General features: G+C 47.8%; 1 protein-coding gene across 14 annotated transcripts in view; it reads left to right on the forward strand.

The window, feature by feature from the left end:
• MLANA (melan-A) overlaps window positions 1-18916 on the forward strand; it is a 68101-nt gene extending 49185 nt beyond the window's left edge. For 7 of the 14 annotated variants that reach the window (XR_007518750.1, XR_007518756.1, XR_007518762.1 and 4 more), the window contains one exon: window positions 199-5154. Coding sequence is in view for 6 of the 14 variants with exons in the window: in XM_049896788.1 (XP_049752745.1) it covers window positions 9616-9704; window positions 11275-11371; window positions 15936-16049; window positions 17353-17403; window positions 17831-17899 (420 nt within the window). In the remaining 8 variants the exon portion in view is untranslated. Of the gene's footprint in view, window positions 1-198; window positions 5155-5177; window positions 6791-8252; window positions 9705-11274; window positions 11372-15935; window positions 16050-17352; window positions 17404-17830 lie in introns of those variants that run through there. The other 7 variants (XM_049896789.1, XM_049896791.1, XM_049896793.1 and 4 more) reach the window with 7 other exon arrangements.
• The last annotated feature ends 2429 nt before the right edge of the window (window positions 18917-21345 follow it).

The raw sequence follows: 21345 nt of genomic DNA on the forward strand, positions 1-21345 counted from the left end.
GACCCCACCAGGCATGGGGAGGGAAAGGTGTCCACAGCCTGCCTCAGTCCCTACACAGGTGTCTACCTGCCTTCTCTGCTTTCTAAAGAGCAAGGCCTGTTTTTGCTTTTGTTTTTTGGCTTTTCCTACAGAGTAAGGGGCAGTGGTGGTTCAGCAGTAGAATTCCCACCATCTATTTTTTTTTTTTTTTTTATACAGGAGTCCCAGGTTCAATTCCTGGCCAGTGCGTTCACGCACAGACACCACCCGTCTGTTGTGGAGGCTTGTGTGTTGCTGTGATACTGAACAGGTTTCAGCAGAGCTTCCAGACTAAGATGGACTAGGAAGAAAGGCCTGGCAATCTACGTCTGAAAATCAGCCAGTGAAAACCATATGGATCCCAACAGCCTGATCCATAACCAGACATGGGGATGGTGCAGGACCAGGTAGCGTTCAGTTCCATTGTGCATGTGGCTGCCACAAGTCAGGGCTGACCGGACGGCGTCTAACAACAACACAGAAGGGCAGCAGCATCAACTCCCAGTTACCCCAGCGCCTTTTCCAGTGTTCTAGCATTTTCTACTGGGTTGTGTATGAGAGAAAACAAAAGCTCACAGGCTAATGGGGAACATAGAGGGAGGCTCCAAGCCCCACGGAGGACGAGAAAAGGAAAGTCTGGCGCTTGAGCACTGTAAACTGGAGGGTTTTGAAAAGATCAAAGAGATGTCTCAGCCTCTTTCATCTGGTGGGCCTGTGGTGCAAGGAGGACACAGCCCGCTAGGTGGCAGCAGAGAACCAGTCAGTGGGCGTCAAGGTGTCCCAACCCTGGGGCGTCTAAACTCTGTTGGTCTGTTCTGTGCCATCGAGTCAATTCCAATTCACAGCGACCCTAAAGGACAGTAGAATGGCCCCATAGGCTTTCCAAGGCTACAATCTTTATGGGGAGCACGGGTGGCACAGCGGTTAAGCACTCGGCTGCCAACCGAGAGGTCAGCCGTTGGAACCTCGGTAAAGATTAAAAAAAACCAACCAAACCTGTGGCTGTCTAGTTGACTGCGACTCATAGTGACCCTGTAGGACAGAGTAGAACGGTCCCACAGGGTTTCCAAGGAGCAGCTGGTGGATTCGAACTGCTCCTTAAGGCAGGTCTGAGCTGTCCCAAAGGGGTAACAGGTGGGCAGCATCCTACTAACAGTTTTCACTCTTGTTACCAAGCTTATTCTGTGCCAGACCCTGGGCCGAGCACGTGGGAAGCCTCACCTCCTTTAACCCACAACTCACCTAGGAAGGAGCCCCAGTGGCACAGTGGATAAAGCCTTTGGCTGCTAAACAAAGGGTGGATGATTTGAGTCCACAAGCTGCTCAGCAGGAGAAGGATGTGGCAGTCTGCTTCCGTAAGGATTACAGCCTTGGAAACCCTATGCGGCAGTTCTGCTCTGTCCTGTAGGGTCACTATGAGTTGGAATTGACTTAGCAATGGGTTTGGGTTTTTGGTGAACGCATGAAGCAGGTACTTCATAAAATTAGCCTCGCTTTATAGATGCTGACTCTGAGGCTCTGGAGTTTGTTTTGCTCCAGGTCACACAGATTGAAGAGATGGGATCCAGGCAGTTTGGACTCTAGAGCCCCTGTTTTTAGCCTCAGGGCTATACTGCCCTGAAGAAAAGGAAAAGGCAGTTGCTTGGAAATGTTGGGAGCCCTGATGGCATAGTGGTTAATAGCTTGGCTGCTAACCAAAAGGTCAGCAGTTTGAATCCACCAGCTGCTCCTAGGAAACCCTATGGGCCATTTCTACTTTGTCCTATAGGGTCATTATGAGTCGGAATCCACTCAACAGCAACAGATGTTGTACAGTTTATTTGGTGGAAGTGTTGTAGGTGAGGGCAGGTGGCAGAGCAGACGGAGCCTGAGGCAGAGGCAGGTCTGAGGATTGTGACCCCAGAGGGAAGCCAGCGGGATTCTGGGAAGCAGGATGTGGTTTTCCAGGCTGAGGATAAACTGACCTTCTGAGGAACCTTTATTTGAAGAGTCCAGACCCAGCCTACCAGGGGCTCATAGCCCCGAAAGAACCTGGCACGTCATAAACTGCAAACCTCTCAAAGACGCAACAAGGTACCTGTGTAAGGGTGTGTAAGGACTCCCTCCTTGAGCTCCAAGAAGCTACCGAGATAGAGAGTATGTCTTCACACAGGTCTTAGTGTCCCCATTGTGTTGAGTTTGGTCCTCTAGCCCCCTCTGGGGGAGTGGATGATGCCAGCTGCCCTACAGTCTCCACCCAGGGCACACTCAAGCCCCCTGACTTAGTCCATGTCACAGGGGACTTGAGGGAGACCTGAGGTCCAGGTCAGTGCCTCCTTCCTGGTGGTCTTGCTGCCAGTCATCCCAGGGTCCAGTTTAGCTGTAGACTCCAGCTTATCACAAGCCTTGGGCTCCTTGGCTCAGAAGTGCCTTCTCTCAGCCACTAGGACTCTCCGGGAGCTACCAGACATGACCCAAGGTTCAGATTGAAATTGCTCTTCCCAAAGCCATTGACACCAGGCACCTGTATTATTCATGATTGTCGTCTAAAATCTCCGGACCCAGCTGCACGCCCAGGAACTCAGACTAAGTCGTGTTCCATTGTTCTACCTCAGGGCCTTTGCCCTATACTCTCTGTCTGGGATGCTCCTCCGTCATCTCTGCCTGGCTGGCTCCTTCTCATCATTTAGATCTTTGCTTAAATTTTTCCTCCTCAGAAAGGCTTTCCCTGTCCACTCAATGCTTTCTAACCCACCACCTAACACATTGGGCATTTGTTTTGTTTATTTTACTTTTCTATCTCATAGAATATAAGCTCCACAAGTGTAGGGACTTGTCTGACTTTGTCACCCTGGAATCCCCAAGTCTATTACAGTCTCAGCATGTAGCTGGTGCTTAGGAAATATTTGCTGAATGAATGGGTTGTAAGTTGGTGATTCTATCTCTGGCTAATCTTCAACCTTTATGGTTATTAATCATTTCTTACTTTCTATCTTCTTCTCCACTCACACTCCTGTCTCCCGCCTAAGAAGGTCCAGTCCCCCCGCCCCGTTTTCTTTCTTGCCAATTCCAGTGACCATTAAACAATATAAAAGCACATTGATACCGCCCTCACACAGGACAGCTCTTGTCCACAGCCAAGGTGGAAGTGAAAACTGGAAAGCTTTGGGATCCAGAAGGAGTGGGGCCCCAGAGCGCTAAGGGGGAGGGGACTTTAGTGACTGTCTTAGTCATCTAGTGCTGCTGTAACAGAAATACCACAAATGAATGGCTTTAATAAAGAGAAGTTTTTTTTTCTCACAGTAAAGTAGGCTAAAAGTCCAAATTCAGGGCGTTGGCTCCAGGGGAAGGCTTTCTCTGTCTCTGGAGGAAGGTCTTTCTCATCAATCTTCCCCTGGACTAGGAGCTTCTCTGCACAGGAACCCTGGGTCTAAAGGAAAAGCTCTACTCCCGGTGCTCCTTTCTTGGTGGTATGTAGTCCCCCTGCCTCTCTGCTCACTTCTCCCTTTTATATCTCAAGAGATTGCCTCAAGACACAATCCAGTCTTGTAGGTTGAGTCCTGCCTCACTCACACAACTGCCACCCATCCTTCCTCATTAACATCATAGAGGCAGGATTTACAACAAGCATATAGGAAAATCACACAATACCAGGAATCATGGCGCAGCCAAACTGTTACACACATTTTTGAGGGGTCATAATTCAATCCACGACTGTGACCATTTAATCTAAGTCCTCGGCTGATGAGGACTCTCATGTTCCGGCATTCTGGTGGGTATTTGTTTTGTTGTTTGTCCACAACGGTGTGCTGGGGAGCGAAGACGACTGTTGTGTCCTGTATTTTACCTGGCAACCTTTGGGAGAAAGGTCCAGCATTTAAAATAAATGGCTTCCCTAGGGAGAAACATTGGGATTTGGGGAAAACAGGTCAGAGTGAGCTGTGACTTTTTGAGGGGAGGGATGAAATCGGTTCTTTCATGCCAATTAGGCAATCACAGATGACCATGTCAGAACTCCAAGCTCGTGATTATCATGGGACTCAAGACCAGGGGAAAAAAAAAAAGGTGAGGTTAAGAGCCAGCGACGCAGTCTTCCCATACCACCAGCCAGCAGACGGGAGGGTGTCTCATCAAGAAAGGTAAGAGTGTTGCCTGCTAACCCATAACTGTCCGACTGTTCGTGACAACAGAGTTTGGGAGATTCTGGTGGGTTGTCTCACCCTCCTTGTTGCCTCCCTGATGCTTAGTCGTAACAGAATTTCTCCTCAACACTTGAAATTCTCCAGCTTCTGAGGGTTCACTGATCCTTTCTCAGCCCTCCTGGACCTTGGAGGAGAAAAGCAGAGGCCCAGGGAAAGTGGGTGTTCAGGCTGGGAGAAGAACCTCCTTGCTTTAGACGTGGTCTCTTGTCACCTAAAGGGTCACTTCTCTCTGCTTGGATGGGATGAGGTGGATTTGCCGTTCCCACACTGATGGCCACGGAGGCAGTTGTAGGTCGGTGGTAGAATTTTCACCTTCCGTGCAGGTGACGTGGGTTCAATTCCCAGCCACTGCACCTCGTGCACAGCCATCACCTGTGTGTTGCTATGATGCTGAACAGGTTTCAGTGGAGCTTCCAGACCATGAGAGACTAGGTAGAAAGACCTGGTAGAAAGACCTGGCGATCTACTTCTGAAAACCAGCCAATGAAAGTCCTATGGGTCACAATGGCCAGATCCATAATCAAACGTGGGGGTGGCACAGGACCAGGCAGCATTTTGTTCCATTTTGCATGGGATGGCCAGGAGTCAGGGGCTGACCCAACAGAGCTGACAACACCAGCTGCCAAGGCTCTGAGCTTGAGGTGCAGACTTGCCAGGTTTTTCTCCCAAGGATTTAGCGTAGAATTCATCAAGTTTGCCTTTGTAATTTTGAACACACGGTTCCCCCACCACCCCTTCCCCACATGACCCATCTCTGATGCCATTTCTTGTTTAAAGCTAGGAAGGGAAATGACAGATAAAATGCCCCAGTGGAAAGGACTTCTGTGGTGAATCTCCTACTCTGCTCTCCCACGTCTCCCCTGGTGCTTTCTTCCCACTGGAGCTCATTCCTATAACTCTGTGGGGATCAGAACTTCGAAATTCACAAGAACAATGAGAGGGAAGAAAAATGCACAAGGGCAAGTAGAGAAGCTTCCATTCTTGGTTTTGAACAAGCACACTGTAATCATGACATTGCAGCTCATGAGATTTTTGTTTGTCTGTTTTTATGTTTTATAGCTTTTTTTTTTTTTTAAGTTCTTTTCTTTTTTAAACCTTAGTCATGAGAATTGAGGTCTCTGGGTGACGAAAATGGTTTGGTCTCAACTACTAACCTAAAGTTTGGCAGTTCAAACCTGCCCAGAAGCACAAGGAAGTAAGACTTGGTGATCTGCTTCCATAAAGATTAGAGCCAAGAAAACTCTATGCTGTAGTTCTACTCTGTCACATGGGGTCACACTGTGAGTTGGAATCAACTCAGTGGCAATGGGTTTTCATGTGTCTTGAACTAGGGAGCAGCAGAAATTGATTTAGATGTGGGGGCAGGAATCGGTAGACAGGCAGGTCCATGGAGAACATGGATTAGCCAAGGCCCCTGTACAGGCTGGTCCTTTTGGTAGAGTGGGTTGGAAGGTGCCACGCTGAGCCACTCTGCCTCCCACACCAATGACTAGCTTCAGGCCAAGAGGACTCTGGGAAACCACAGGATGTCATCAGAGCCCTCCATCTGTCCCAGGTTGTTGTTGTGTGCCGGCCAGTCAGCTCTGACTCATAAGGACCCCATGTGACAGAGTAGAACGGCCCCATAGAGTTTGCTAGGCTGTAATCTTTACAGGAGCAGATCGCCAGGTCTTTCTCCCAAGGAGACACTGGGTGGGTTCAAACCGCCAACCTTTCAGTTAGTAGTCGAATGCGTAACCGTTTGCGCCACCAGGGCTCCTCTTTGCGCAGGGAGTGATATCAAATAACAACATTGGGGAGAAATAACTCTTCTTTTTTTTTAACCACATCCTTGGGCCAGGGAAGGTAGGGAATGAATAAAAATGCTGTTTTTTTTAATTGTTGTTATTTGCTTTGTTTCGTTTTTTTCTCTCCACAAATTTATGTTATAGGGTCCAATTGGAAGCAAGGAGAGTATTATACCCCCCACCCCTTACTCCCAAATAATAACTCAGTTTGAGAGTTTTTGCTTGTTTGTAGTTTCCTCTTTGAGTTTAATTCTCACTTGGTGGAAGGGGCTGGAGTCCTGGGCAGCATAAATGGTTAACCACTGGGCAACTAACTGAAAGGTTGGTGGTTCCAACTCACCCGGAGAGGCCTCCCGAAAGAAAGGCCTGTTGAACTGCTTCCAGAAGGTCCCAGCCATGAAAACCCTATGGAGCAGCTGTACTCTGCACACATGGGGTCACCATGAGTCAGAACTGACTCAAGGGCAACTGGCTTGATTTTTTTTTTTGGCGTGGTGGGAGGGAAAGGAGTTAGAAACCTGAGCTCTTTCCAAAGCCCTTGATATCAAACCCTGAAAGAAGCAGGTATAAACCATCCCAGAGAGAGAAGCCAGGGGGTCTGCGCAGTAGCTGCTCTCTGTCTGGAGAGAATGTTGCTGTGGGTATTTAAAGGATGACGACGGACAACACTTCAGATGCTTTAAATGATGCCATGTGCCCCTTCCGTTAGGTGTCCTGACTCCACAAGATGCCGAGAGAAGATGTTCACCTCATACATGGTTACCCCAGGAAGGGATACCACCACGCCTCCATCACAGCTGAAGAGTAAGTTCAAAACCAGATGCAGAGGGGTTTCTGGGGCCCTGTGCTGAGGCAGGCTGCTGGCCTCCACCTGCACACCCCAGTAAACCTCCTGTAAACCTCCCTAGTATTCTTCTACCCTGAGGGTGAGAGCCCCAGCCACGGGGTGAGGGGACCATGTCCTGCAAGCGGCTCACTCAACTTCTCTGAGGCCCAGCAGGCAGGGAGACAGGAATGTGGGAAGCTGGACCTTGCCTTTTTTTCCTGCCTTCTCTGTTACTGGGTCCCTGGGTGGTGCAAAGGGCTAATGCATTTGGCTGCTAACCAAAAGCTTGGAGGTTCGAATCCACCTAGAGGCACCTCGGAAGAAAGGCCTGGTGATCTACTTCTGAAAAATCAGCCATTGCAAACCCTATGGAGCACAGTTCTAAGCTGACACACATGGGGTCATCAGGAGTTAGAATTGACTTGATGGCAACTATTCGTTTCTGCTACTGGGACTTGGCCTTGGGTTCCTAAGCTGAAAACCACCCAGCTTTCTGTCTCCGATTTAGATGTCTCTTTCCTCAATCCTTAGATATAACCCAGTTGTACTTACTCTGCTCAGATTCCTGAGAGTGGTTTGCAGGCCAGAGAGGATGAAGACAGGTGTGTGTGCCTCAACCTGCAGATTCACTACTGGGCAAAAATGTGGTCATAATTTCTGCACTGTCGCTTAATCCTAAGCAAAAGTGTTTGAAATCATGAAATAATTAAAAATAAGTATCTATATGATTATCCATTTCTAAGTGCTAAGCATTGGATAGGAGTCCTGGTGGTGCAGTGATTAAGTGCGTGGCTGCTAACCGAAAGGTGTGGTGGTTCAAATCCACCAGCTGCTCCGTGGGAGAAAGATGTGGCAGTCTGCTTCCATAAAGAAGGAAACCCTATGGGGTGGTCCTACTCTGTCCTTTAGGGTCGCTATGAGTTGGAGACTTGATGGCAGTGGGTTTGGTTTGGGTTTGGGAAGTATTGGGTGCTGGCCCAAGATACTATTCTTATCTTTAGAAAATCTTTCAAGTCTAGTGGGTGAGTCAGGCACGAGAATGGTGTCGTCAAAGGTAAGTGCTGTAATGGTATCAGAGAGGCGGGAGGCGCACCCTGTGTGGTAATGGGAGTGGGGAAGGGGGTGGTGTGGGAGGGTGGGAGCAGGAGTGGATTAACCAGTAAGCTTGTATGCTCTGGTTTTCAGTAACCAAGGTACGCATGGGCTTAATTGTGCTTACTTACCTATCTGTAGTGCACAATTGCATCTGTTTTTCACCAGGTGAAATTGTGCACTACAGATTAGTAAGTAAGCACAATTAAGCCCGTGCATACCTTGCTTAGTGGGTAATCCGTCCCTGAGTGGGATGAAAGGGGGTGGGGTGAGAGGGAAAGGTTACCCTTTTAGTGGGGTCAGACAGGACAAACAAGGAGTCAGGCTTTTATTTGGACCGTCTTTTATGTGATCTGCTGGATAAAGTTCATTTGAGATCAAAGTCAGAGTCTCTCAAAAAATGAGGTAAACCCTTCCATGCTCCTGCCTGGATTTCGGTGGGTTTTTCTCCTCAACTAAGGATACGGCACAGAGAAGTTTGAAAGTACGAGCATTTCAGCTCTGACTGATCACCCTGGTGAGGTCTCTAGTTCTTCCTGAAGTAAAATGTTTATTAAGACGGTGTCCATCTGCCTCCCCCTCTCCTCTGAGGTGGCGCTGGATGGCCTTCCCGAGGTCCCTCTGTCCTGAGAGTCTGTGATTCTGGGAGGGGAAGTTTGTTGCTTCAAATGAGCAGAGACATGTAGTTAATCAGGAGACCCACTAAGTGTCCCCCTGTTTATTCAAGGCTTGAGTCAGTGTTATGGATTGAATTGCATCCCCCCAAAAGTTATGCAGAAACCCCAACCCCTGTACCCGTAAATATGACCGTGTTTGGAAAAAGGGGGTTTTCTTTTGTTGCGTTAATGAGGTCATATCGCTGTAGGGTGGGTCCTAGACCTAATTCTTTCTGAGTGGTGTCTTATAAGAAGGGAAAACAGACCTGGAGAGAAAGATACACACAGGGGAGGGAGGGGAGAGTAGAATGTGTGAGGAACTGTCTACGAGCCAAGGAACACAAGAAACGCTGGGGCTACCAGCAAGGAGGGATCCTCCCCAGAGCAGAGTCATTTCCTTTGGCGTTTTGCTGTCTGTGTGTAGGTCAGATGGCCGAAGCCCCCTGCACCGACTGTGACACTCTTAGCAAGGAATGTCGTGACCTTGCACAGGGCAGTGAAAGGGGTTGGTCCAGAAAAGGGTCAACTGTGCACAAGGTCACAAATATCAGGAGTCCTTCCTTTCACAGGAGTCCCTGGGGGGAGGGGGGTGCAAACGCTTGGCTGCTAATCAAAAGGATGGAGATTCAAGTCCACCCCAAAGTGCCCAGGAAAAAAGGACTGGTGATCTACTGGAAAATCAGCCTATGGAGCACAGTTCTACTCTGACACACATGGGGTTGCCATGAGTTGGAATTTACTCGATGGCAACTGGTTGGTTTTCCTTTTACAAAAAGCCCCTGCTCAGCTGGTTGCCTATTTAGACAGGTGAAGTAGAGCGGGGTGGGAAAGCAGAGACGCCTTCGTTGGAACAATGTGTCTGTAAGATTCTCTGAGGATATTTATCCTTCTGGCAGTCATGCACCAGGTAGAACAAGGAAGAACACCACAAAGTCGGTTCCCACGGCCAGTGCCAAAGGGCGACCCACTTGCGTTGTGTGTCCACCCTTTGTAACCTCCGTGGGGAGTGGTTCTCACAGTTGAGGGTGTGGAAGTTACCAGTGGGGCTTGTTAAGATGCAGATTCCTAGGCCCCTCCACCTGAGAGGCGGATTCAGTGGGTCTGGGGTGGGGCCCCAAGACCTGCACTTTCACATGTATCCTAGGTGAGCGTGATGTGGGTGGCATTTGGGTGACACCCTGAGGAGCTGTGCCAGGCTGGTCGGTGAGCTTCGCTGACACGTCTGCCACGTCCTGGAGTCTCCCGCTCTCAGCCAGCCGTGGGGGTGTGGTGAGTGTGGTGTGACCGTGTGTGAAGTGGAGTACAGCTCATCTGTGCCCACTCTCCCGGGGCGTGACCACAGCAGTGGCATCCCCAGTGGGCTGCGGGGGGTGCGGGCCACACTGGGTGACACTATGAGAGGGGGTGACATCAAAATGACTGTCTATAAAAATATCTCTGTAGTTAGGTAAAACAACAAAAACATTTTTCGTAAGCCCAGCTTACATGTGTCAATGTACCTACAAGGCTACAACTCTGCAGCTAGTTTACTTTTTGAACCTTCTAACGCACTCGGGTCAGAGCTGTCACTGTTACCCAATTACAAGGATGTCCCTAATCACGTGGTCTCGTCTGGTGCTTTCGTTGCTGCTGGTGTTTTTACAGTCTCTGATTTTGTCCGATTTTCTGTGCTTTAGCTACAATATTGTGGTAATTAGTTTTCGTGAACCTGTATCAATAACTTTTTAAAGAATGAAGTAGTAATTAAAGGAAAAGAGGGAGTGATATATAGGAATAACAACTGACGAGTAACATTAGTACAAAAAAAATGACAGGGTGCTGTATGGTCTGGTACAGGAAGAGGTCCACGGAGGAGGGTGACACCAGCCCTAGTGACGCACTGGACCACCGCAGGCTGCTGGGTAAAATTAGGGCACACACAGGCTGGGAGCCCTGTCAGCTGCCTTCAGTCACAGGAGCCCACTGGGCACCTGCTCCTGTGACAGCTTTACTTCAGAGAAAGGCAATACAGCAGGACAAGCCCTGGCCACTGGAGATTGGGTCTGGTCTGAATCCAAGCGCCCACTCACTGGGGGTCTTCATGCTAGCTCTGAATGACGTTGGCAAATCACTTAACCTCTGCATTTATCTTCTCATCTGTGAAATGGGGACAATAAATGGTGCCTACTGGGTTGTTATGAGAATTAAACGAACTGATGCATGTAGAATGCTTAGCACAGCACCTGGCTTATAGTCAGCATTCCCGAAAAACAAACCAAACCCACTGCCATCACGCTGATTCCGACTCATAGCAACCCCATAGGGTTTCCAAGGTTGCAAATCTCTACAAAAGCAGACTGCCACATCTCAGTGTTAATTTCCCTTTCCTGTTTGTGGACTGGTAAAAAAAAAATGCTTTTTATCAGCCCCGATGTGAAGGAAAACTCAGTTCCATCCAATATGCTGTCCACATAAGGATCAGTTGCTACCGCCCCTCTTGTGCTCGGGCCAGGCCAGGTAGTGTCGCACCTGTGGGCCCATACCTGAGCGGCTCCTAGAGAAGGACCTGGAGGCCTGGTGAGGTGCCATCCTGGTGGGGCGGGAAACTACTTGGAGCCCGGGAAGTGCTGCTTTTGGCTCTCAAAGCCCACGTGAAGAGAGAAGGTTGATGTACGTTCATCATGATCTGAAACAGTGTTTCTGTGCCGAGTCGGACTTGCCTGTCTCTTGGCCAGGGCCGTGGGGGTTGGCATCCTGACGGTGATCCTGGGGATCTTACTGCTTCTTGGCTGCTGGTATTGTAGAAGACGAAGCGGATACCAGACCTTGAAGGTGGGTATCGTTTCCACTGCTGGGGTTCTCCTCCCTGTGGGTCGAATTCCTCCAGATCCAAGAGCCGTCCTTCCACTTCTGAGAATTTCTGGGGACTGGGGCCGGATGGGGGTGGGGGGAGGGTAGCATTAAAGCGCTCGCCTGTTAACCAAAAGATCAGCAGTTTAAACCCACCGACCGCTCCCTGGGAGCAAGATGTGGCAGTCTGCTCCCATAAAGATTACAGCCTTGGAAACCCTATGGGGCAGTTCTACTCTGTCCTGTAGGGTCGTTTAGAGTCAGAATCGACTCGACCGCAACAGCTTTTTGGGGGAGTAGAATTCTCTGATCCCCTCTAACTCTGATTATTGCTTCTGACAAATTCTTTCTCTACATGATGTTCTTGCAACCCTTCCCTTGTCTCTGCCCAGGCATCCACCCCAACCAGGACCTTGGCCTGTCTCTGATTCCACGCAAACTTGCACACCTGGCTATTGTGTGTAGCTGAGCACCGATGGTTTATGGTCGCAGGGGATGGTTTTGTGGTCCCTTGCGTGGTGAACCACGGCATCTGGACGCCCTAGTTCTTATCCATCCCTCCGGGGATCCTCACAAGTTCTGCTCCTCTGCTTAGTGGCCTGTTCCTCCCACCTGCCCTGTCATCCCTTTGCTCCCAGGTTGCCTGGAAACTCCAAGTTCTAATTCTGCAGTACGGAGCAACCCAGCAGACCCAGGATCCATCCACCTCTCAGCGCACAAAAGCCCACCTGGTTTTTAACAGGCTCCACCCTTGTCGGGCAGCCATTGTGGCTTTCTAGAACTTTTTCATCTTTATTCATATGAGCAGGGATTTACACAATGACACAGTCCATTCTTCCGGCAGCAGGATCTTCCAAGAATGGGGACTGTCAGCTGAGAGTATCAACTATAAAAAGTAGGCCAGTTTTCAGTAACCTTGCTTCCAAAGCCAGGAAGCAGTAAAGCAGCCAAAGTAAGCAATAGAAAGAAAGGAGAGTTGCTATTTATTACCTCTTTACCTTCCTACCTGTCTGTCTACCTCCCTCCCTACCTTCCTACCTGTCTACCTCCCTCCCTACCTTCCTTCTTTCCTTCCTTCCTCTCTCTCTTTCTTGTTATTACAGATTGGAAAGCTTCTCAGGTCAATACACAATGGAAAAAAAAACTTTACAAAAGATGTTGGAAAGTCCCATTCGTCACCCAGCAAGCACGTCATTCTGCAGAAAAGGTTCTGAGAAGGAGAGAAGGGTTGGTGGTGTGTGGGGGGTGGTGAGAGCTTGGCAGTATGAGGAGGAGAGGTGGAAGGTGAGAGACCCCTGAAGCCCCCTTCCCTATGCCCCTCTTGTCAACTCATAGCGACCCTACAGGACAGAATAGAACTGCCCCATAGGGTTTCCAAAGAGCAGCTGGTAGATTCGAACTGCCAACCTTTTGGTTGGCAGCTGAGCTCTTAACCACTGGGCCACTGGGGCTCATGATGCACAAAGTACTGCATTTAATTACACCATCAACTCCCTACCTCTCTTCTGTCATTCTACTTTCATTTTAAAGCAGGAGAACATAAATGAACATGAAACGCCAACCTCAGGTTCCCTCATTAAACTTTGAAATGTTTCTTTTTCCACCTTCATCACAGAAAGGCAGTGAGATTAGCTGGAATTTAGATCTCCCCAGACCTCTCCCTCGGTTAGCAAGTCCCCTGCACCCTGAAAAGCAACCTCTGAAAGGAAAGTGTTTTTCAGCAGCAGCAGCAGCGTGTTCCTGAAGCGAGGAGTGGGCAGTGATTTGTGAAGGCCTGGAAGATGGTTCTTATATTACCGGTTTTACTTCTTCACTTGGATGTTGAGGGCATACATACTTTGGATTCTTGGAGAAGAATTTGCAGACCCCTGCTGACACTCAGTGGACGCCCAGGTGTCAGGGCCTTGTGTTTCCAGGCCTGCTCAGAGGCCACCTGCACTAGAATCACCCGGGGTTCTTGCTAAACGGTGACTCTGGGCCAGTCTCTCAGGGCAGGACGCAGTAGTCTACATCTTAGTTTGTTCACTGAAATTACGCAAATGCAGAGGGTAGTCTGTGAGCTGGGAGAGTGGTAGGTGAGAGATTTTAAAAAAAGAAAAGAAAAGAAAAGAAAAACCTAATTGAGGTAAAGAGAGAGAGCGCGTTGACTACTTCGTCGTCGTTAGCTGCTCTGGAGCGGGCTCTGCTAGGGGCGACCTTACAACAGAACGAAACGTTGGCCGGCCCCGTGCCGTCATCTTCATGATCGTTGTCGTTTGAGTCCGTATTGTGCCCATTGTGTCTGGCCATCACACTGAGGGTTTCCCTCCTTTTCACTGACGCCCCTACTTCACCAACCTTGACTACCTTACCTGAGCTTTCATGCTGAGGAGTGGGAGGGGAACAGAAGCTCCCTGGATTTTGACATCTAGATTAGGGTTCCTGTGCATATACCTTTCCATGGAGTACAGTCAACAGCCACAGAACTGCAGACTAGCCTTTAGGAAAACGACAGACTCTCTAGGTATCAGCCCAGTCCCATCCAGATCCAGCCACTTGATGGTCCAGCTACTTCGTCTCTTTGGGAAACCTGCCTTGACTCCCTCCTCCCCCAACCTAGTAGAACCCAAAGAACAAAGTGCCCATGTGAAGACAAGCTGGAAGAGCAGCCGACCATTCGCATGGCTGCCCTGGTCCAGCCCCTCTCTACTAATACCACAGAGAGCATGCTCCTGACGCCACAGGCCACCTTGGGCTCACAGATGCAACTTGGCCTGCATTTTAGAAAACTGAATTAGGCACCAACATTTAAAAGCTACATTTTACACACAACGCTCAATTCCTAGTTTCTTTAAAAAAAGAAAAAAAATCAAAAGAGCCAGCAAAAACTAGCGGCTAAGCAGTGGTGGTCCCTTTAGATGGGTTACATGCTGTCCTTTGCTACATCCCCCCACCCCAACTTGATCCACTTGTATTAACGACTGGTTTCTGTACGTATCTGAGTCTGCACCCCAGTGGCATAGCAAGGGCGGAAATGGGGTGGGCCACCCCAGGTGCAGGCAACAAGGGGGTGAACTGTCTGCAAAGCTGTGGTTCACGAAGTGTGCTCCTAGACCAGCTGCATCAGCATCACCTGGAACTTGTTAGACAGGCAAATTCTTGGGCTTCACCCCAGGCCCACAGCATCACAGACTGGGTGTGGGCCCAGCAACCTGTGCTTAACAAGCCTGCTGGGTGATGCTGTTGCTAAAGATTGAGAACCACTGCAGTGGAGGCTAGGAGTCCCCGAGAGGCTCAACTACTCGCTAAAAGTTGGCCATTCAAAAGCACCCAGAGGTGCCTTGGAAGACAGATCTGGTGATCACAGGGCAACTAACAGCAACAACAACTGTGAAGGATTTAAACACTAAAAGCAACTAAGAGTTAGTCTGCTTTCTGTTATCACAAAGTGCCAGCAATTTTAAACGTCAGTGATGAAATAGTCTACCTTGCCAGGGCTCCCTCTCCTGCTTTGGTAAGCCTGTGCTTTGTACAAACTGTCATTCTGTTCTGGGGTTGGGTGTCATCACCCCTTAAACTGATGCAAGCACCAAACTAAGCTTTACCCACCCCTCCCCTCAATAGCTCGGGGCACATAACTTAGCTTTAAAAAATAAAAACCAGTTGCCATTGAGTCCATTCTGGCTCCTGGCATCCCCATGTGTGTTAGAATAGAATTGTGTTCCCTGGGGTTTTCCCTGGCTGGTTTTTTGGAAGTAGATCACCAGGCCTTTCTTCCAAGGTGCCTCTGGGTGGACTTAAACCTCCAGCCTTTCAGTTAGCAGCCAAGCGTGTTAACCGTTTGCACTACCAGGGTCTCTAGCTGAGCCTTAGACTGATTTATCGTCATGGTTGCAGCAGTATTTGGAAGCTCAGAGCTACCACAGCATTTCTATCAATGCATACGCATTGACTATTGGTAGCATTTAAGATATTCTGTCATTACAGGGAATTCAGAAATAGTGTGTCCCTGCTGTGAAGGGGATCATAAACCAGTCCCCACCATGATGCTGGCTCCTGCCTCTCTGGTTCCATTCTACTCTCCTCATGTTCACTCTCTGAGGTTCATTTTTCAATTCACTCTTTTTCTCCTTCCCTTCAAAAATCTCTGTTGCCTAACCAGTGGGTGCCAGGCACTGAACTAGGTGCTAACCTTTAGTTAATCTCCACAATAACTCAGAGGGGCAGGTGGTATTATCCTCATGTTAAACAAGCAAACCCATTGCCGTTGAGTTGATTTTGACTCATAGCGACCCTATAGGACAGGGTAGAACTGCATAATAAGGTTTCTAAAGAGCTACCGGTGGATTTGAACTACTGACCTTTTGGTTAGCAGCTGTAACTCTTAGCACTGCACCACCAGGGTGCCTTCATATTACATATGTGGAAACTGAAGCTCAGAGAGGTAAAGTGACTAGCCTGAGGTTACACAGCTAGTAAGTGGCAGAAACTTCGGCTTCGTTCTCTTTTCTTTAATGGACTCGATTATAACTTCTCACCCAGTGACCCCCATGACTTCATGTTTCAGGACAAAAGCCTCCATGCTGGTGCCCGGAGTCCCCTGACAGGAAGATACCCCCACGAGGAATCTGCTCATCAGGACAGCAAACTGCTGTTTCAAGAGCACAACTGTGGACCCGTGGTAGGTGGAGCTCCTGCATCTTGGTTGTTTTTGTGTATGGCCGCTTTTAATGAAAGTGAATGAAAGTATTTCCATTAAAAATAAACAGGGGACACAGAAATTTTCTTAAATTGAGTCCTCTGATACCCGGATTTCCCAGGGTCAGTAGTGAGAGCCTTACATGTAAAATCTAAAGATAGAACTTGGTTCTGGATGCACTATCTCCTTGTTTTGTTTCCAGTACGTTCTTCTTTTTGCTGAATTTATATCCAAGGGAGAAAAAAAAACCTATTTTTAATCATATAGGGTTGTGCTGTCTGATATGTGCCTAGTGAGCACTTGAAATCTGAGCAGTCTGAACCCAGATGTGCTGTGATTCACACCAAGGCCCCTGGGTGGCGCAAACAGTTTGCACTTGACTACTAACCTAAAGGTTGGCGGTTAGAACCCATCTGGCGGTGCCATGGGAGAAAGACCTGGTGATCTACTTCCGTAAAGATTGCAGCCAAGAACACCCTCGAGCACAGCTCTGTCCTGTAACACACGGGTCCCTATGAGTTGGCAGCAGTCCGACAGCCACGAGTTTCTTTTTGTAATACACACCCAAATTCAAAGACACTATTTTTTGTGAGAAAAAGAACATAAAGAACTCATTAGTTATTTTTTTCTATTGATTAAATGTTGAAATATCTTGATATAATGAGTTAAAAATATATCATTAAAATTAATCTCACCTGTTTATTCTTTTTAATGTGACTATTAGAAATTTTAAAGTTACATATGTGGCTGGCCTGTAACCCCATTGCCGTAGAGTCGATTCTGACTCAGAGTGACCCTATAGGACAGAGTAGAACTGCCCCATGGGGTTTCTGAGGCTGTAGTTTTTACAGAAGCAGGCTGCCACGTCTTTCTCCTGCCAAGCAGTTGGTGGGTTCAAACCACCCACCTTTCAGTTAGCAGCTGAGTGCTTCACCACTGCAGCACTTAACCACTGTGCCACCAGGGCTCCCAATTGGACATCACTGGTATAGATGTGGTATAGCGTCATGGTTGAGCACAATGACTCTGTGTTTGAGTCTCAGCTCCAAGACTTAGTTAACTGTGACCTTGGGTAAGAGACTTGACCTCTCTGTGCCTCAGTTTCCTCATCTGTAACATGGAAACAATGAAAATATCTTCTAGAATTATTGTGAGCATTAAATGAAGGCCTGACACATGTGCTCAACAGATAGTGGCACTGTGCCTTTAGCCAATACTACATGGATCTATGTATGTATGTCTACCTATATGTAAAGATGCAACGTACATTTGTGTCTGTAAACAGGTGAAAGATTCATCATTATGGCTTGGTGCTTCTACTGACAAGGTATTCCAGGTAAAAATAAGCTGTTTTGAGATTCTGGGAAACTCCTTAGCCCTATCTCTCTTAACCTTCCTCAACAATGTTTCAACATACACACTTGTGAAATTAAACAGCTCTTACTACATCGGGCAGGAGTCCCTAGGTGGCACAAATGGGTAAAAGTACTCAACTACTAGCCAAGAGGTTGGCGGTTCAAACCCACCCAGAGGTGCCTTGGCAGAAAGGCCTGGCGATCTGCTTCTGAAAGGTCATAGTTTTGAAAACCGTATGGAGCACAGTTGTACTCGGCACACGTGAAGTCGCCGTGAGTCGGAATTGACTCGAGGGAAACTAACCGCAACCGTATTGGGCAGAAATTAGAAGTGAGCACTTAGGAAGTTTCAGGCTACCGCGAAAGCATAAACACGAAGCCCTTGCTCTCCGTTTCTCATTCTCACAGGTCCCCAACGCTCCACCTTCCTATGAGAAACTCTCTGCGGAACAGTCTCCCCCACCTTACTCACCTTGAGAGCCAGCATGGGACCTGAGAGACGCTCAGAGGACTGGCTCCACACTTCAGCTTGAATTCAATCTAGACGACTCGTGTTCTGCTTTGGAATGCCGTGGGGACAGTGTGCATCACCCCCCATACTAAAGTTAGTGTCCGATTCTTAGGAGAGCAACTAGCAATACTAACCAAGCAAGGAAGTTATGAGAAATATTAAACTGGGAAAAACTTTGTCAATAAACCTTGTCACGCATGATACTCTCTGTGCCAGTAGTAATTGCGAATAAATCCATGGTGTTATTTTCTGAGGGGTAGAATTCAAGTATGGTTCCCTGGGTGGTGCAAACGGTTAGGTGCTTGACTACTAGTTGAAAGGTTGGCGGCTGAAAGACAGAGGCAACTTGGAAGACAGTCCTGGTGATCTGCCTCCGAAAGGTCACAGCCTTGGAAACCCTATGGAGCACAGTTGTACTCCCCACACGTGGGGTCGCCATGAGTTGGAATCAACTGGACAGCAACCACCACCGCCACCACCACCACCGTCCAGGAAGAGAACTTTAAAACAATAAAGATCATATATATATACATGAGCTGTTGTAAGAACTCTGTAAAAGTTATAATATTAACCTCAATAAATTTTGGTTTAAAAAAATACAAAACATCCCCCCGCACACATACACACACAAAGACACCTCCAACAAAACCTTTTTAAAAATTAGTTTAAAAATTTGGTTGAACTTCATAGATGGACTTCAACCAAACCAACCAGTTGCCATCAAGTCGATTCCGACTCATAGCGACCCTACAGGACAGGGTACAACTGCCCCATAGAGTTTCCAAGGGAGCGCCCGGTGGATTCGAACTGCTGACCTTTTGATTAGCGACCATAGCACTTAACCACTACACCACCAGGGTTTCCATGGATTGACTTAGGAAGGCAATGTTTTGCAACCATTTGTGTCTTGTTTTGCAATTTCTTTTCAACCTTTCAAATTTTTGTTCATGAGTTTTTGCTGTTGAAACGTTTCTGATTTTTATCTAGTCAAATAAAAGTTTTCCTAAATGAAAAGCGCTTTCCTCTATCCTCAGTCTATGTCCCTCTCCATCGATGGGCAATTGCCACAGCGTGATGCTGGGTGGGGTGTGGCAAAGGGGGGGATGTTAGTGATTCCCTGACTGAGCCACTGCACACCTAAAAGAAAAAAAGAGTGAACCAAGTAATTCCATCACTTCTATTGTTTTTCCCCCCAGACTGCTATCCGCTCTCAGAGTGTGGCTTACACTGCTTGCCTCCACCCCCTCACGTATTTCACTTGCCCCATGCAGGTGGCTCCCTCCTCATCACTGGTAAGTATTCCACAGCATAGCACCTCATGGGTGCTTGAAGTTTCTGCTTCCTTCCTCGCCTCTCTGTTGTTACCATTACTGTCAGATACCAGGTCTCCACACCACCTGCTTGGCCCAACTACATACATCCTATTAGCTTCCCTGTCTTTAGTGAGGTGAATAATGCCCCCCTACCCCACCAAAAAAAAAACAACAACAACAACAAAAACCCAAGCCCACAGCTATGGAGTCGATTCTGACTCATTCTGACTCACAGTGACCCTATAGGACAGAGTAGAACTACCCCGTTGGGTTTCCAGGGCTATAATCCTTATGGAAGCAGCATGGCACATCTTTCTCCCGCTGGTGGATTCAAACCTCCAACCTTCCAGTTAGCAGCCGAGCACTTAACCACTGTGCCACCCAGGCTCCTGTGAAGAATGGTAGCAGCTACCATTTATTAGCACCTACTGTGTGTGGAAACCCAGGTGGCGTAGTGGTTAAGTGCTACGGCTGCTTAACCAAAGGGTCAGCGGTTGGAATCCACCAGGGACTCCTTGGAAACTCTATGGGGGCAGTTCTACTCTGTTCTATAGGGTCGCAATGAGTTAGAATCCACTTGACGGCAATGGGTTTTTTTTGGTTTGTGCGGTAGGCTTGGAAACTCTGGTAGCATAGTGGTTAAGAGCTACAGCTGCTAACCAAAAGGTCAGCAGTTTGAATCCACCAGGCGCTCCTTGGAAACCGTATGGGGCAGTTCTACTCTGTCCTGTAGGGTCGCTATGAGTCAAAACTGACTCAACGGCAACGGGTTTTTGGTTGGTGGTAGGCTTTGGGTCAAGTATTTGCCATCATCTCATATAATCCTCCCAGTAACCCTGCGAGTTAATTTTCTTTGTCTCACAAGGAACACTACCACCTTCGCTTTAACAGCTTCAGCAGCTCCCTCAATCGCTTTCGGAACATCTCTCAGTCCTCTACCACCAGCCCTGGTGGCACAGTGGTTAAGAGTTTGCTGCTAGCCAAAAAGCTGGCAGTTCAAATCCACCAGCCACTCCTTAGAAACAGTTCTACTCAGCCTTAGAGGGTCACCTATGAGTCGGAATCCACTTGTTAGCAACGGGTTTTTTTTTTTTTTTTTTTTTTTAATAACTAGCCCATCCTACTTTCCTAGTCCTTTCCCGCCGGTCCTCATAACCTATAGGTTATGCTCCATTCAAATTTAGCCACTCCATTCTCTATGCCACTCCTATGCTTCAGAAGCTGGGTCTTCGCAGGACCAGTTCTACACATACTTGTCACAGCACAACCACAACCTCCTACACGAAACCTCTGACACCACCCTGCGAGACTCTGAGTTCTTTATTCCGCTGACATTTACTTCTTCTTTAGACAACATTTTATTTTACGTGAAATTTACACAGCAAATTAGTTCCCGGTTAACGATTTCTATACAAATTGTTCCGTGCCATTGGTTACAATTTTTACAATGTGTCAGCATTCTTATTTCCATTCTGTTTGTCCTATTTCCATTGATCTAGCTTCCCTGCCCTTCATTGCCTTCTCACCTTTGCTTTAGGGTAAATGTTGACTGTCTGGCCTCACATAGTTGTTTAAGGGAGCAGATCACTCCCAGGTGATAGTGTTTATTTTATAAGCCACTCTATTATTTGGTGGAAAGACGACCTACAGAAATAGCTTCAAATCCAAGTTCAAAGGTTATCTTATGGCAATATTCTTGGCGGTTCCTCCAGTCTCTATAGGTCCAGTAGATCTGGCTTTTTTTTTTTTTTTTAGGAATTTGGGTTTTGTTCTACATTTTCTCTCCTTCTACTCAGGACCTTCTATTGTATCCCTGGTTAGATCAGTTAGTAGCGGTAGCCAGACACCATCTAGTTCTTCTGGTCTCTGGTGAGAGGAAGCTGTGGTTTGGGCTATTTAGTCCCACGGACTAGTTTCTTCTTTGAGCCTTTGATTTCCTTCATTCTGTTTTGCTTCATACAAGTAGAGACCAATAGTTGTATCTTAGACGGCTGCTCACAAGCTTTTAAAACCCCCGACACTACTCACCAATCTAGGATGTAGAATATTACCATTGTCAACTATGTTATGCCAATTGACCAAGTTGTCCCGAGATATTT

This window comes from Elephas maximus, chromosome 9 (assembly GCF_024166365.1).
Source record: "Elephas maximus indicus isolate mEleMax1 chromosome 9, mEleMax1 primary haplotype, whole genome shotgun sequence".
NCBI classification, from domain to species: Eukaryota; Metazoa; Chordata; class Mammalia; order Proboscidea; family Elephantidae; genus Elephas; species Elephas maximus.